Consider the following 15,098-nt stretch of genomic DNA (forward strand, 5'->3'; position numbering starts at 1 on the left):
TATAGCTGTTTTCCTTTTCCCCCCAAAACTAATATGCATTTCAAAACTGAAAATATCCTTAGACGTTCTAAGTTAAAATATTTTTTTTTCCAAATGGAAGTACAAATTTGAGAAGTTATATGAATAGTCTATAGCTAAAGAACTATCATCACTCAGTACACTCCAGGTGTACTGAAGGCAGCGCATTAAGGCATCACATTGGGTAACAAGCAAAGCATATTTTTCTGAAATAAATCACACTGAAAAGTATATTCAAGAAATATCTACATAAAAGGAACTGTGTAAGGAACCATAAAGAATTCATAAAGGACAAGAGAGAAAACTTAAAACATTTACAATCCAGTTGAGCAGAAAAACAATCTCTAAGGCTGATAAAAAGCAGAATTAAGAGCATTTCACTATAATTTATGTATTCTTTAAATTTTATATAAATAAAATAGATTTCTTTTTCTTTTATAGTCTACACGAATTGAAAAATTCAAAAATGTATTACCTGAATTGGATGTTCACTAAATGAGGCTGGGAGCCATCTGATTGCCAATAAGTTTCCAGATTGTCATCTCGTAATTGGTCCACTCCAAATCCTAAAAACACCACAAGTGACAATAAATTCTCATGAAAAAGAAAGAGCTATATATTCAAAATATAAAATTACCACATATACTTGTCCAGAAAGTTTGATGAACAGGATGGTCAGTGCTATAAAATTTAAATTAACCAGAATTCTTCTATCTTCCTAACCAGACTTCAATTCTCAGAAGAAATATCACTTGCACACACAAAAGCCTATATTAGGACCAAGGTTTCGTGGTTGTTGGCTTTAATTTTTGAAGAACATCTAAATACACTCTAACATCAGTATGTATTCAAACCCAATTTCTTACACTTTCTAAAAGCTGATAATAAAGAATCATCCCCATGTCCTGCAAAATCCTCAAAAATAAACCAGATTTATTAAGTTCAATATGCCATACCTACTTTGACGAGAAAAAGGACTACTTAGAAATATTTTCAAGTCATATACATTTTGAAACCAAGTGTTTCTGATTAACGTTCTGATTAATCAAAAATTAAATTTACCCGGAATCCCGTATCTTCCAGCCATTCCAGATAACTGAAGTACAACTATCCTAGACAAACAAAACCAGAATCAAAATGAACAGACAACCCACCAGCTGGGAGAGAATATTTGCAAAACATACATCTGACAAGGGGTTCATCTCCATAATATATAAAGAACTCACACAACTGAACAACAAAAGAACAAACAACCCGATCAAAAAATGGGCAGAGGAAATGAACAGACACTTCTCCAAAGAAGATATACAGATGGCCAATAGGCACATGAAAAGATGTTCAACATCACTAATCATCAGGGAAATGTAAATCAAAACAACACTAAGATATCACCTCATGCCCGTTAGAATGGCTATAATAACCAAGACAAAAAACAACAAATGTTGGAGAGGATGTGGAGAAACAGGAACCCTCATACATAGCTGGTGGGAATGAAAACTGGTGGAGCGTCTATAGAAAACAGTATGGAGATTCCTCAAAGAATTAAAAATAGAGATGCCCTATGATCCAGCTAGCCCACTGCTGGGAATCTATCCAACGAACCTGAAATCAACAATCCAAAGAGGCTTATGCACCCCTATGTTCATTGCAGCATTATTCACTACAGTCAAGAAGTGGAAGCAACCAAAGTGTCCCTCGACTGACGATTGGATCAAGAAAATGTGGTATATATATACAATGGAATACTTCTCAGCCATAAAAAAAGACAAAATCGTCCCATTTGCAACAACATGGATGGGCCTGGAGGGTATTATGTTAAGTGAAGTAAGCCAGAAAGAGAAAGACAAACACTGTATGATCTCACTCATATGTGGAATATAAACCAACACATGGACAGAGAAAACTGTATTGTGGTTACCAGGGACAAATGGGGGTGGGGGGTGGGCACAAGGCGTGAAGGGAGACATATATACGGTGATGGACAAACAAAAATGTACAACCCAAGATTTCACAATGTTAAAATACTAGTAAAACATCAATAAAAAAAATAAATAAAAAGAACAACAAAAAAACCCATAATAATTCACACTAATTATAAAAATAATTTAATAGTAAAGTGTAGATTTTTCAAAAAAATTTAAGATATAGATTTAATTTACATTTTATTTTTTGAGTAGTATATTCATTACAGATCAAATTCAAAAGGTACAAAAAACAGCACGGTAAAAAGTCTCTATCCCTCCATCATCTAGTTCCCCTCTCCAAATATAATCAATGTTATCAGTTTCTTACATACTCTTTCAGACAGTATACACATATATAAGCAAATACATATATACGTATTCTTTATTCCCCTGTACACAAATAATGGCATACTACACATAGTTCTACATTTTCATTGTTTTTTCACTTAACATATGTGGAAGACTATTCCATATCAATAAAGTAATAATAATAATAGCAAACACTGATATCACATTTACTATGTGCCAGTCATATTCTAAGCATTTTACATACATTAAACCATGCAATATTTATTAACTCATATAACTCAGTTAACCTAAATATCTTCCACATTTTTTAAAGGTTATTCAGTATCCCATTGTCCGGAAATATCATAATTATTTAATCAAACCTCTGTATGACATTTAGGTTGTTTCCAATGTTTTCCCATTACAAACAATATGCAATAAACATCTACATAACTATAATCTTTAAATGCATGTTAGTATTTCTGGAGGATGGATTTCTAGGAATAAAATCCTGGATCATATGAATTTTTAATTTGATAAATATTGCCAAATTCTCCTCCAAAATGCCTTCTCACCAATAATATACAAGAACACCTATCCCTCTAATGTGCCTAGTAAAACTCAAGGTGTTCTGAAATCTTTATACTAGATTTTGAGGACTTAGTATTAAAAAATTAAATATCTATTTAATAAGTTTTAAAACATATAATCAATATGTTGAAATCATATTTTGGACATATTGAGACAAATAAAATAATTAAAATTAATTGTACCTGTTTCTTTTTACTTTTTAAATATGGCTCCCAGATAATTTTAAATTACATATGTGGTTTGCATTATATTTCTATTGGACAGCATTGCTCTGTACCCATGCTACAATGCAATCATTCCTTTAAATACTTACTAACCTGACAGGTGAAAAATTGTATTTCATACTTTTTGATCATTTATATTTCTTCTTACAGAAAATACCTATTCATACCCTCCTATATTTTCACTGGACTTTGGTTTTTTTAATTGATTTATAATTCTTTACTACAGTATTATGGATATTAACCCTTTATCCATGTGATCCAAATATGTTCTCCCCAGTCAGAGATTTGTATCTTAAATTTGCATATGCTGCCTTTACTGTACATTCTAGCTGATAAAGAGAGGTTTTCCCAGAGGAAATGATTTTTGCATTGAATTCTGAAGTAGCAGTTGGAGTTCGATAGGTAAAGAGGTAGAAGGGCAAGGTTAAAGAGCATTTAGCAAAGAGAAAAACATGTAATAGCATGGATCAAGAAAAATGGCATCTATACGAAACAAAGGCAGGTCCTTCTGTGAGGTAAGGCTACACAGTGGAGTGGAGCAGGAAATGAGTCAGAGACATATAAAAGGAGTCAGATCATACAGACTCTGGAGCACCAAGCTAAAGAGTATAAATTATCTTGAAAAATACACCAACCTACTGAAGAATTTTTAGCAGGTAAGTCATAGGATCAAGAAATAGTAAGATCAGGATCTTTAGACAGCTTCTTCAGTGTCAGGGAGGCAGAAAGCCATTGTCGTAATTCAAGTTGCAAGTGATCGTGGTCTGAATTTGCATAGCGACAGAGGTAAATGTTTTAAAAAACAGCTTTCTATTTCACCAAAGAAAAACTTCTTAAAATGTAAAAAGTGGGCTCTCCATTACTCACTCTATAACTCTTAGATGTGTGCTGTACAACATGATATGTGGCTATAGAACACTTGAAATATGGCTAATCTGAATTGAGATTTGCTGCAAGTGTAAAACACACATTGGTTTTTGAAGACTAGTATGAAATGTAAAATATCTCATTAATAATAATAGTCTAGTTATATTGAATTAAAAACATTTTATCACAATTTCACCGATTTCTTTACCTTTTTAATGCAGCTATTAAAATTACACATGTGACTTGCATTATATTTCTATCAGACAGTGCTGCCTTAAACCATGCTTCTGTTCTTTCTTTATGCAATATTGCTACAGCTAATCCAGAATATTCAGTTATGCAAGTTACAAGATAAAAAGCTACCAATATAGAGTTCTACTTTTTCTTTTTATTAGTTTATGAGTTCCCTAATAGAAGATAACTAAATCACTAGAGCTCCACATTAAGAGCTCCACAGTTAAACGTTCTATTGATTAAAAGGTTTTTTTTCACTTATTTTATTTTAGCTATTTGATTAGTCTTTCTTTCTCTTTCATTTCATAACTTTACATGTGTATGAGCTCAAAGGAGTTCATAAAATGGTATTTTTAAGAAGCAAGATAAACATTAAACAAAAAACCTGTATAACTTATCCAGAATAAGAGATGTCCTGTAACTCAAAACTGATCATTTTAAATTGTTTCTAAGATACTGCTTATGAAACTATAACAGTACAACTAAGCAGGTACAGTCTCTTCAAGAACTGATTAGTCTAAATCTTTACCTCTGGAATGTATGATTACCAGCATTTACTTCCTCTATATGTCTCACAAACATCTGTTTATGTGCCAATGCCATGTCTCACAGAGCCAACTTCTTGCCAAAGCTTCTCACTCAGTATTATATCTGAATTATTTTGGCCCAAACAAAAGAACTAAAAGACAGATCTGTGATAACTGCTTTGACAGTTATCGTGATAATGCACACAAACAACATTATTATCCAGAAAAAAACTTTTATATGATGTATTGACTTCTAAGGTAGTGGTTCTTACAGTATGATCCCTGGACCAGCAGCATCATTATCACCTGGCAACTTGTTAGGAATTCTAGACCTACTACATCAGAAACTTCAAAGTTAACCCCTTTGTGAGTTTGGATTTTAATAAAACCTGTTGGTGATTCTGATGCATGCTACAGTTTTAGAACTACTACTCTAAGGCAAGATTTCTCAATCTTGGCACTACCGATAGTTTGCACTGCATAATTCTTTGTTGTGGTGGCGGGAATCGTCCTACGTATTGTAGGACATTTAGCAGCATCCCTGGCCTCTCTACTAGATATCAGTCACAACCCTTCCCCCCAGCAGTTGTTTCAATCAAAGATGTCTCCAGACATTGACAAATGTCCCCTGGGGGGCAAAATCGTGCCCAGGTGAGAACCCCTGCTCTAAGGAAAAGAAAACCAGTATTCACCTGTGGTTACTGTTATTATTTAGTAAATATTCACTCTTCTCTACCCACCTTCCATGGGAGGAAAACAACTCCGCACTCCAGTCATATTAGGGCTTAATTATGACTTGTTTTGGCCAATACAGTGTTAGTGAATGTGACACAAGCAGAGATTTTAAATGTGCTTACAAGTCTGGCTTGGCTTTCTGAATATCTGCACTCCACTAAGAGAACATGCCTGAACACATAGAACAGGCCTGAACCCGACTCACTGCCTAAAGCTGAGCCATAGCCAGGCAAGAAATAAATTTTGTTGTTATAATATACCACTGAGAGATTAGGGTTGTTTGTTATGAAGCATCAGTGCAGCAAGAGCTGACTAACACAACACCAATAGATGAGATACCATTGAATAGCCCAGCTTAGACTGCCTTTATGAGTAAAACAGCCATTTTCATCTCAAGCATATCTATTAACACAAATCTTTTCACATTTGCTAGGGTAATGTTATAACTGAGGCATATGTCTTGACTCTGAAGACACAAAGATGGACAACACATGGTCTCTGTGGGGGAGTTTGACTATCTAATGCACTAGATCTATGCTGTGGCTATTTACATTTAAACCAATTAAAATTAAATAAAATTAAAAATTTGGTTTCTCAGTAACACTACTCACATTTAAAGTGCTCAGTAGTTACATGTTGCTAGCGGTTACCTCACTGGACAGAGCGATATTTCTACTGGAGAGCACTGATGGACTTAAGCAGATAAATTATGATCTTAAGTGTTAAGTGCTATAATAAAGAGATGAAGAATTAACTAACTTCTTGAAACACTGTCTTCTCTTGGCTTCTACCCATGATCTCCCACTCTCCTGGTTTCCTACCTAGCTCACTGGCCACTTTTCCTCAGTGCCCTTTGTTGAATCCTATTCCTGCTGTTCTGCCACATCCTTACATCTTGAAGTGCTCTGAGGCTTATTCTTTTCTCCAAATACATTCTCTCCCTAGGTGAGTCAATCTAGTCCCCAGGTTTAGAATATCATCAATATACTGATGATCCTCAAATTTATATCTCCAATCCAGAGCTTTCCCCAGAACTCCAAGCTTCTATAGTCAATTGCCTACTAAACACCTCACTAGAGTGCTGATAGGCATCTCAAAACTAATATATCTAAATAAAATTATTTATTTTTTGATCCAAAATCTATTTGTCCCCCCCCCATTCTTTCTCAACTCAGGAAATAACACTGAGTTGTTCAGCCAGATACCTAGGAGTCATTCCTGAATCTTTCCTTTCCTTCAGTAAGCTATGATTATTCCAGCTCTAAAGATACACCCCAAACCATCATCTCTCTCCATCTCAACAGCTATCAGCCTAGTCCAAATCAACATCATCTGACACAAATTACCGTACTAGCCTTTCCTCCACTGGTCTCCACCATTACTCTACTACCAACCATTATTCTCGGTGGCCACAGAGATCTTTTAAAAATTCTCTATCAGATCATCTCACTCTCCTGCTTAACACCTCGAGTGGTTTCTCTTTGTACTGAAAATCCAAATTCTTTTTCATGGCCGACCAGAGTTCACATAATCTGGCCCACGTCTAATTATATCTCCAACTCCATCTTCTACCACTTCTCCTCCTTACTCACTACTCTCCAGCCACACTAGCCTTCGTTCTGAACCTCAGACATGCCAAACCAGTTAGCTTAGAACCTTTGAACCAGCTGTTCCGGAACCTAGTGTCAGGAAGGTTCTTCTCTGAAATCTTTGCACCATGGATTCTTCTTAACATTTACATCTCAGCACAAATTCACTTCCCAAGAGAGGCCTTCTTTGATCTATTTATTATATTGCTGTTTTATTTTTTCCAAAGTACATATTGCTATTCAACTCAGAAATTCTTTAACTCAATGATAATAATTGTCAGTTATAGCATGAACTTAAAAAAATCAAAATTTAGTGATTTTTTTCCAAAGAAAAACAGAACTTACACCACCCAATTATGCCTCTCAAAATTAACTCATAAAAGCAATGTCTCCGTAAAAGATACAGATCAAGTGGAAAGTATGTCCTGGAAGATGTTCATAAAATACAGCCTCACTAAATCTCTTCTTTTTGTTGGTTTCTAAAGTATCAAATATAGAGTAAAACATGAAAGATGTACCTATTTTTTCCCTAATTTTGTTTCCCAACGTGGTACGTACGAATTTGGTGCTTATGAAATGAAATGATTAAATTACTGTAATAAGACTCTGTTAAATGCTAGGAACCATACAAATCTGACCTTTAATTTTTCCAGTCTCTTGGGCAGAGACTGACAATTGAGCTGAATTGCAGGATTGTTTTGTGATGTTCATTTAATTAAGCTGAATCTCCTAAATACATTCCAACTTTAATTGGAGTGAAATATTGAACCAATATTTCCAAATATAAAAAAATTGTTTTGCAAAGCTATGTACCACCTACCATACTGTAGCAGGCAAGTAAATCTGTACCTCCCAAGATTGAAAATATTTTATTGAAATTGTCCCTTATATCACTTCTCACCTGAATTACTGCATGTCTCCTGATTTCTTTACCTCTAATCTTGCCTCACTTCAATCCATCCTCCACACTTCTCAAATGTGAACAAACACTGATTCTTTTACTCTGCTCCTTAAAATTTTTCAATGGCTCATACTATCTACACAATAAAGTATGAACTGTTTAATAAAGCTACAACCTAACTAGCTAGCTTCACCTACGCCACTTCCCTCTGTTCCAGGCTTACTGACTACTTACACTTCTTTCAATGAACCATGCTTGGTCTAAGCAGTACACCTTTGCACATACTGTTCCTCTTGCCTTTATGTCCTTACTCAGTGAAATCCTACTCTTGCTCCATCATGCAGGATAAGCATCATCTCCATGAAAACTTCCCTAATCCTTTCAAGCAAAGTCAATCACTTCTTCCTTTGTGTACTACTGCACTGAGCCCATACTTAGTGGAAAGCAGTACGACATAGTGGAGCCTGACTGCCTTGAACCTCAGCATTCCCACTTATTATGTGATATTTGCCACAAACTTAATCTCTCTGTACTATAGTTACCTCATTTGGAAAATGATAAACATAACGGCACATACTTCATATTACTTTTGGAGACTTTATCGAGATAATTGTTTATTTTATACATGTAAAGTACTTAGAACAGGACCTGTCATTTAGTAAGCACTAAATAAAAGTTACAAATTATTACATTGTATAATAATGACTACTTTAAAGCTATAATTCCTCCACTAGATTGTGAACTCCTTGACAGCAAGGATTGTGTCTTTTTTATCTTTTCATCTCTAACAGTGTTACAGATTTCACCTTCTGCTGACTTGACCTGAAACATATCTGACTACAGAGAAGCAAAGCAAAGGTTAAACAATTACCTTTCTCATGCTGTTTCTCATTAATAAAGAGTAGCCAGTCATTCTTAACGTGTAAAATGATAATCATATAATGATATTTCACTGATGGACTCAAAGCTGGAAATCACATGAAGTAAAATGTACTACACCACACTGATGAATTTCATGACTTTCACACCCAACACATTTTTAAGTGATCCCACTACTCTTCCAGTAGTGTCAACTATTGTTCTCTTCTAACCTCAAAGATGTCAGAGCAGTGGGACATCTTCAAGGAATCAGTGACTCCTATGTGTTGCCCTCTGCAAATCCCACAGCATAAAAGAATATAAACCGGCACTGATTTATACCCCATTACTGACACAGTATGGCACCAGTCAAATTGTGCTACTAGGTCAAGCAATGGAAGATGTTCAATTTGAGAAAATTTACAGAAATATTTGATGCTATGAAGAATATCAGAAACTTCTGAAGCAGTCTAGGATACAGAAAGCTGGAAAAAGACATCACCCCCATTCAAACAACAAGAAAAGGCTAGGTAAATGACAAACGCATAATTTTTCTTGAAAACATGAAAGCTTGAAACCATGCAGCGACCAAACAGCCTGAAATCCAAGAAGGGGCAGCTCCTAGCCTCAGGAGAAAAAGGATGCACAACCTGTCCCAACTATAGTAGAGCATGGGAAGAAGGAACAGCAACCAAATAAACACATAAGAAGAAATCAGGTAGAACTTGAACAAATTGCTAAAGGTCAAGTGTGGGCTAGCATAAAAGCATAGCGGCCCTAGGAGTCCCAAATACAAGGTGAACTCACATTGACTCTCAGACTCTTCTCCAAGGGCCCTCACTGTACACACAACAGAAAGATTTAGGGGAGAACAGGAGACTGGAAAGTCTACTTCAGTGGTACATGCACAGAAGAGGAGACTGACCGACACTGCAGGAAAAGCAAAAAGCCCCACCCTCCTTCCCAAACCTTGCTCTCCTACAGAACAAGGGACTTAAGCTGCTGGGGGAGGAGCATCAAACCTGCTGTTCCCAGGACACAGATACAGACCCATCCTCGCTGGGAGAACAGTAAAAGAAAAAACCCTCTACACCTGGGGGAGAGGCAGAAAACAGTCCTTCCTCTGGGAGTGGGACAGAAAACTCTCTCCCACAAAAGACCAGCCACAGACACAAGGCAGAGTTTGGCTATCATAGGCAAGAGGGACCAAAGTGCTGAGAAAGCCCCACCCTGAAGGCCAGGCACACAAGGGCTGTCTAAGACTGAAGCTAGATCAGGAAAACAGAGAACAAGCCCTGTCTCTCATCCTCTGCACTGAGTATTAACAAGGCATTGCATTCCACTGCTGGAGGCAGGGCAAGAGCATGGAGAGAGACATCCTCTTAAGCACACAGGTACAGAGACAGCTGAAAACTAAGATGGGAGGAAGAACACTAAAAACACTCCTCTGGCACAACAGCCCCCACCATAAACACTGGGTATCTTTAGAGGAATCTGAAGTCTGTGAGGTACTGAAGGTAAGCAGAGCAAAAAAAGAAAACAAAAACCCAAACCCAGCTCAATTCCTAACTAACTCAATCTTCACTATAAATGGCTGATAGTAGAAAAGAGGTATCCATTTCAAAGTGTAAATACCATCTCTCTCAGTATCTACTAATATACATATGATATTTGGCATTCAATAAAAAATTATGACACACAAACAAGCAAAAAAACCCAAATATTATGAAAAGACAAAGCAATCAATAGAAATACACTCAGAGATGACAGGCAGATATTGAAACTATCAGATAGGGACTTTGAATAACTATGATAATATGTTAAAATATCTAGGGGAAAAGGTAGATGAAATGCAGGAATGGACAGGGAATTTCAACAGACGAAAACTCCTTTAAGAGTCAAATGGAAAAGCTATAAATAAAAAACACCATTCAGAGATGAAAGATTCCCTAGGCAGAACCATCAGTAGACTCAACAAAGCCAAAGAAAGAAGCAGTAGACTTGAAGCTGAGCCAATAAAATAATATCCAAAGCAAAACTCAAAAAGAAAAAAAAAGGGTGAAAAAACAGAGCACCGAAAAGCTATGAGACAATACCAAATGATCTAGCAAAATCAAATGGTCTAGCACATGTATCATTGGATTCCCAGAATGACAACAGAGAAGGAATGGGGCAAAAGAAATACTTAAGAAATAATGGCCATGAATTTTTATAAAATAATGCAAGACATCAAACCAGAAGATCCAAGAATCTCGGTGACTCTCGAGCAGGATTAAATACACACACACATACATACACATATTGAAAAAATCTAAAAATCTTAAAGGCAGCCAGAAAAAAAGCCACATTAACTAGAGCAGACTTCTCTTCAGAAACTATGCAAGCCAGAAGATAATGAAATGACATCTTTAAAGTAGTAAAAGGAAAAACCACTCTATGCAACACCATATCGAAAGTCTTAGCTAACGGAACAAGACAAAAAAAGGAAATAAAAGGTATAGATTGGGAAGAAAAAACAAAAATAATAGAACTCAGTAATTCCACTCCTAAGTATTTACCCAAGAAAAATGAAAACATATCCACACAAAAACTTGCACATAAATGTTTACAGCAGCTTTATCCATAATCACCAAATACTGGAAGCAACCTTATCTTAGATAACTATTGCTGCAAAACAAATTACCCCAAAACTAAGGAGCTTAAAACACCAAACATGCATTATTGCACAGTTTCTATGGGACAGGAATTTGAGAGCAGCTTGGCTGGGCAGTATGGCTCAAGGACTCTCATGAGTTTGCAGTCAAGTTATCTGAAGCAATTATCTGAAAGCTTGACTGGGGCTGGAGGATCCATTCTAAGATGACTTGTTCATATGGTTGTTGATGGGAGGCCCCAGTTCCTCATTGGCTATTGCCAGGAGGCCATGGTTCCTTGCACACCAACCTCTCCACAGGGCCCCGTTTCCTCACAAAATGGCAGCTGGCTTCCCCCAGAGTGAGTGATCCAAACAAGAGCAAGGCGGAGCCACAACGTCTTCTATGATTTAGTCTCAGAAGTCACATACCACTACTTCTGCCATATTCTACTGGCCCCAGAGACCAACCCTGACACAATGTGGGAGGGGTCAACAGACAGGCATGAATACTGGGAGACAAGGATCACCGGGGCCATTTTGGAAGCTGGCTACCACAAATCTAAATGTCCACTAACTGGTGAATAAATAAACAAACCTGGTACATCCATACAGTGGAATAGTAATCAGCAATAAAAAGAACCAAACTACAGCGTGGAAAAATCACAAATGCATTACGCTAAGTGAAAGAAGCCAAACCTAACAAGCTACGTACAGTATGATTACATTCATATATGGCATTCTGGGAAAGACAAAACCAAAGGGACACAAAACAGAGCAGAGTTGTCAGGCCTGAGATGGGGGCAGAAGATTGACTACAAAGGGACATGAGGGAATTTCTCTGAATGATGGAAATATTCTATATTTGATTGTGATAGTGCTTACATGATTGTATGTGTTTGGTAAAATTCACAGAACTATACACCTAAAAAGGGTGAGTTTTATTGTAAGTAAACTATACCTCAATAAATTACTCATAAAAAGAGAGAGAAACGAATCTTAAGGTGAAACAGAAGAGGCTTGGTTGGGAAGATGGTTACATGAGTCTTATGTGTAAATAATAGAGGTTTCTGAAGGAAAAGCAACTACTAAACCAATAACATTATAATTAAAGTTCCTCAAGCTAAAAAACTTTCTCTGAGCTTGAGTCTACAGACTGAAAATGCCCATCAAATTACAGGTTACACAGATGAGAAAAGATACACATGTATCCTGGCATATCCTGGCTTGAACTCATTAAGAATAGATAGCAAAAGATTAAATGCTTCCAGAAAGATAGAAAAAGTTACTTAGAAAAAAGGAGAGACCGTCATAGGCCTTCTTATTTGCAACAAGACAAAAAAAGAAATGGTGAAATAGCATCCACAAATTTTCGAGAGAAAAAGACTACCACCTGAGAATTCTATCCCAACCAAAAGCAAAATACAGTTATTTGGGGATATATAATCACTAAAAAATGTATCACCTACTCATCCCATCTGGAGAAATAGCCACAAAAAAATGTTAACCAAATAAGAGCAGAGATAGAGGAAGATAAAGAGGAAAACTTATGACACATGCAGTTAAAGTGAAGTGGATATTAGTAAAGAAACTGGGAAGAGATATATAACAAATGAAAATCCGATTAAATTTATTTTAGAATTAAAATAAAGCATTTAAACGAAAACAATATAAAGTCAGTCCAGTGTACAAGGAAACTGTAAGTAGTTAATACAATCAGCTTTTTTGTCTTGTTTTACCTGGTTTGCAAGATGAGAGTGACCAAACAGCTTGTGACCCAATTTCCCGTACTGTTCCAGTCCTTTCCAACTGCTTAGGGTCAGCACCAGGAGGTGTCTTGTTTGGTGTTGTCATTTTCAAAATAGTCTATGTAGAAAAAAAGAATATCCACATTAGAACAGCATCTGAGCATCTTTCTACAAAAGGTAAAAATAAAAATTTAATAGCAAAGTGGATCACTAATATACCCTTGATATTAATCACCTATTTCTCAAAGGCAGTCAACATATAACTCAATCACTGTAATTTAAAAATGTTGGGAATTGAGTTTCTGTTTCTAAAATATATTATGACTGACAAGATGTACAAAACAGCAGAGTATTAGTTAAATGGCTCAGGATCAGGGTTTTAGCTTAAGCCTCTTCTTTAACTAGCCTAGACTTTGTGCAGGTCTGGGCTTTCTTTCCTTTCCTGCCAAAGGAGTTGACTTGATGTATAATTCTACAATGCTATGCAGTTCTATACCTCTATGAGTAAAAATTCTTAATTCAAATTGAGTTTTTTCCCTAGAAAAGTCAGATTGAAGTACTCTTATTCCAGGAATATGTAACTATTGGTCTCCATTTTATTTTTTTATTTTTATTTTTGTGAGGAATATCAGCCCTGAGCTAACATCTGTTGCCAATCTGCCTCTTTTTGCTGAGGAAGACTGGCCCTGGGCTAACATCCGTGCCCATCTTCCTCTACTTTATATGGGACGCCGCCACAGCATGGCTTGATAAGCAGTGCCTTGGTCTGCACCGGGATCTGAACCTGCGAACCCCGGGCCTCAGAAGCAGAGTGCAGGAACTTAACCACTACGCCAAAGGTCCAGCCTCTGGTCTCCATTTTAAATAACTTATTGAGTGATGCAGAGAAAAATCACATCTCCCCGCTAGTTGTCAAAAGTTCCATTTATATGTGCTCCTACCACAGAAGACAAAGTCAGCAAAATGGCTTCAAGGTCTAGAAGTGATAACTGGCCTATTCTAAACCAAAAGTTTACTTCACCTTTCACATCTCTTGTTAGTTAATCTTGGTAAGTCCAGGCAAACGTGAAAAAAAATACCTCTTGGATAGTGAACAACATGTAAAACTGCTTAGGTAGTGCAAAGTTACAGCTACTGAACACGGTTATACGTACTATTATAAACCTGGCGCAACAGTTCTATATACCATCTCCTTGACACCTCCTATTAGATCTCAGTTGTTCCCTAATCTCCACACAAGCACTTGATACTCAACAGTAGAGCCACTGGACTGTAAACCTCGGAACGGCCTGAGACTTAAATGCTCAATTAGCAATTTACTGAATGAATAAATGGATGAATGAACAGGTTCAATCACAAACTAAAGCATTTGCCACCTGCAAGTTAAGTAAGGTCTAGGATGACACAATTAAACCTGTGGCCATGACTATAAGCTGAATGTCTTGTCATTGTCAAATGTCCAAAAATGTAAAATTGTCCAAAGAAAAAAAAAAGAAAAAGGCCCATCTCTACACTGGAGCAGAACTCAACTGCCAGACTTGGTAATGAACGCCACCAAGTGGATAAAACACCGAGCTTGGAGAAGACTGGGTTCCTGGCCACACAGTTCAGAAGCAGCCAAGGAGACAAAGCCACCGCGAGCTGTGTCTGAACCAGACTCTGTTGGTCCTGCTGGACACCTCTGCTAGAAGCGGTAGAATGGGCAACGGCTAAGGCTCCACTCCTGACCCACCGGCTTCGAGGAAATCGGGAGCGGAAAAGGAGATTGAGATTGGGGAAGAGAACGCATCTGCTTATGCTAGAACTATTCTCCACGTTGGGAAAAAGCCCTTGCACTTACAGCCTGCAGACCCGGTTTGCCGCAACTCAGCTTTTCGGGATCCCCTCCAGCTCGGCGCCACTCCCACTCAGCGTCTCTGGAC

At 37.0% G+C, this 15,098-nt stretch overlaps 1 protein-coding gene across 1 annotated transcript in view; it reads right to left on the reverse strand.

The window, feature by feature from the left end:
• The window catches only part of ANAPC10 (anaphase promoting complex subunit 10), a 78,768-nt gene extending 63,672 nt beyond the window's left edge, over positions 1 to 15,096 (reverse strand). The window contains exons 1-3 of the mRNA XM_058550138.1: positions 15,017 to 15,096; positions 13,168 to 13,294; positions 494 to 584 (exon numbers count right to left, since the gene is read on the reverse strand). Of these exons, the coding sequence (XP_058406121.1) occupies positions 494 to 584; positions 13,168 to 13,282 (206 nt within the window). The 5' untranslated portion in view covers positions 13,283 to 13,294; positions 15,017 to 15,096. The remainder of the gene's footprint in view (positions 1 to 493; positions 585 to 13,167; positions 13,295 to 15,016) is intronic.
• Positions 15,097 to 15,098: the final 2 nt, after the last annotated feature.

Source organism: Diceros bicornis, chromosome 11 (genome assembly GCF_020826845.1).
Source record: "Diceros bicornis minor isolate mBicDic1 chromosome 11, mDicBic1.mat.cur, whole genome shotgun sequence".
Lineage (NCBI taxonomy): Eukaryota > Metazoa > Chordata > Mammalia > Perissodactyla > Rhinocerotidae > Diceros > Diceros bicornis.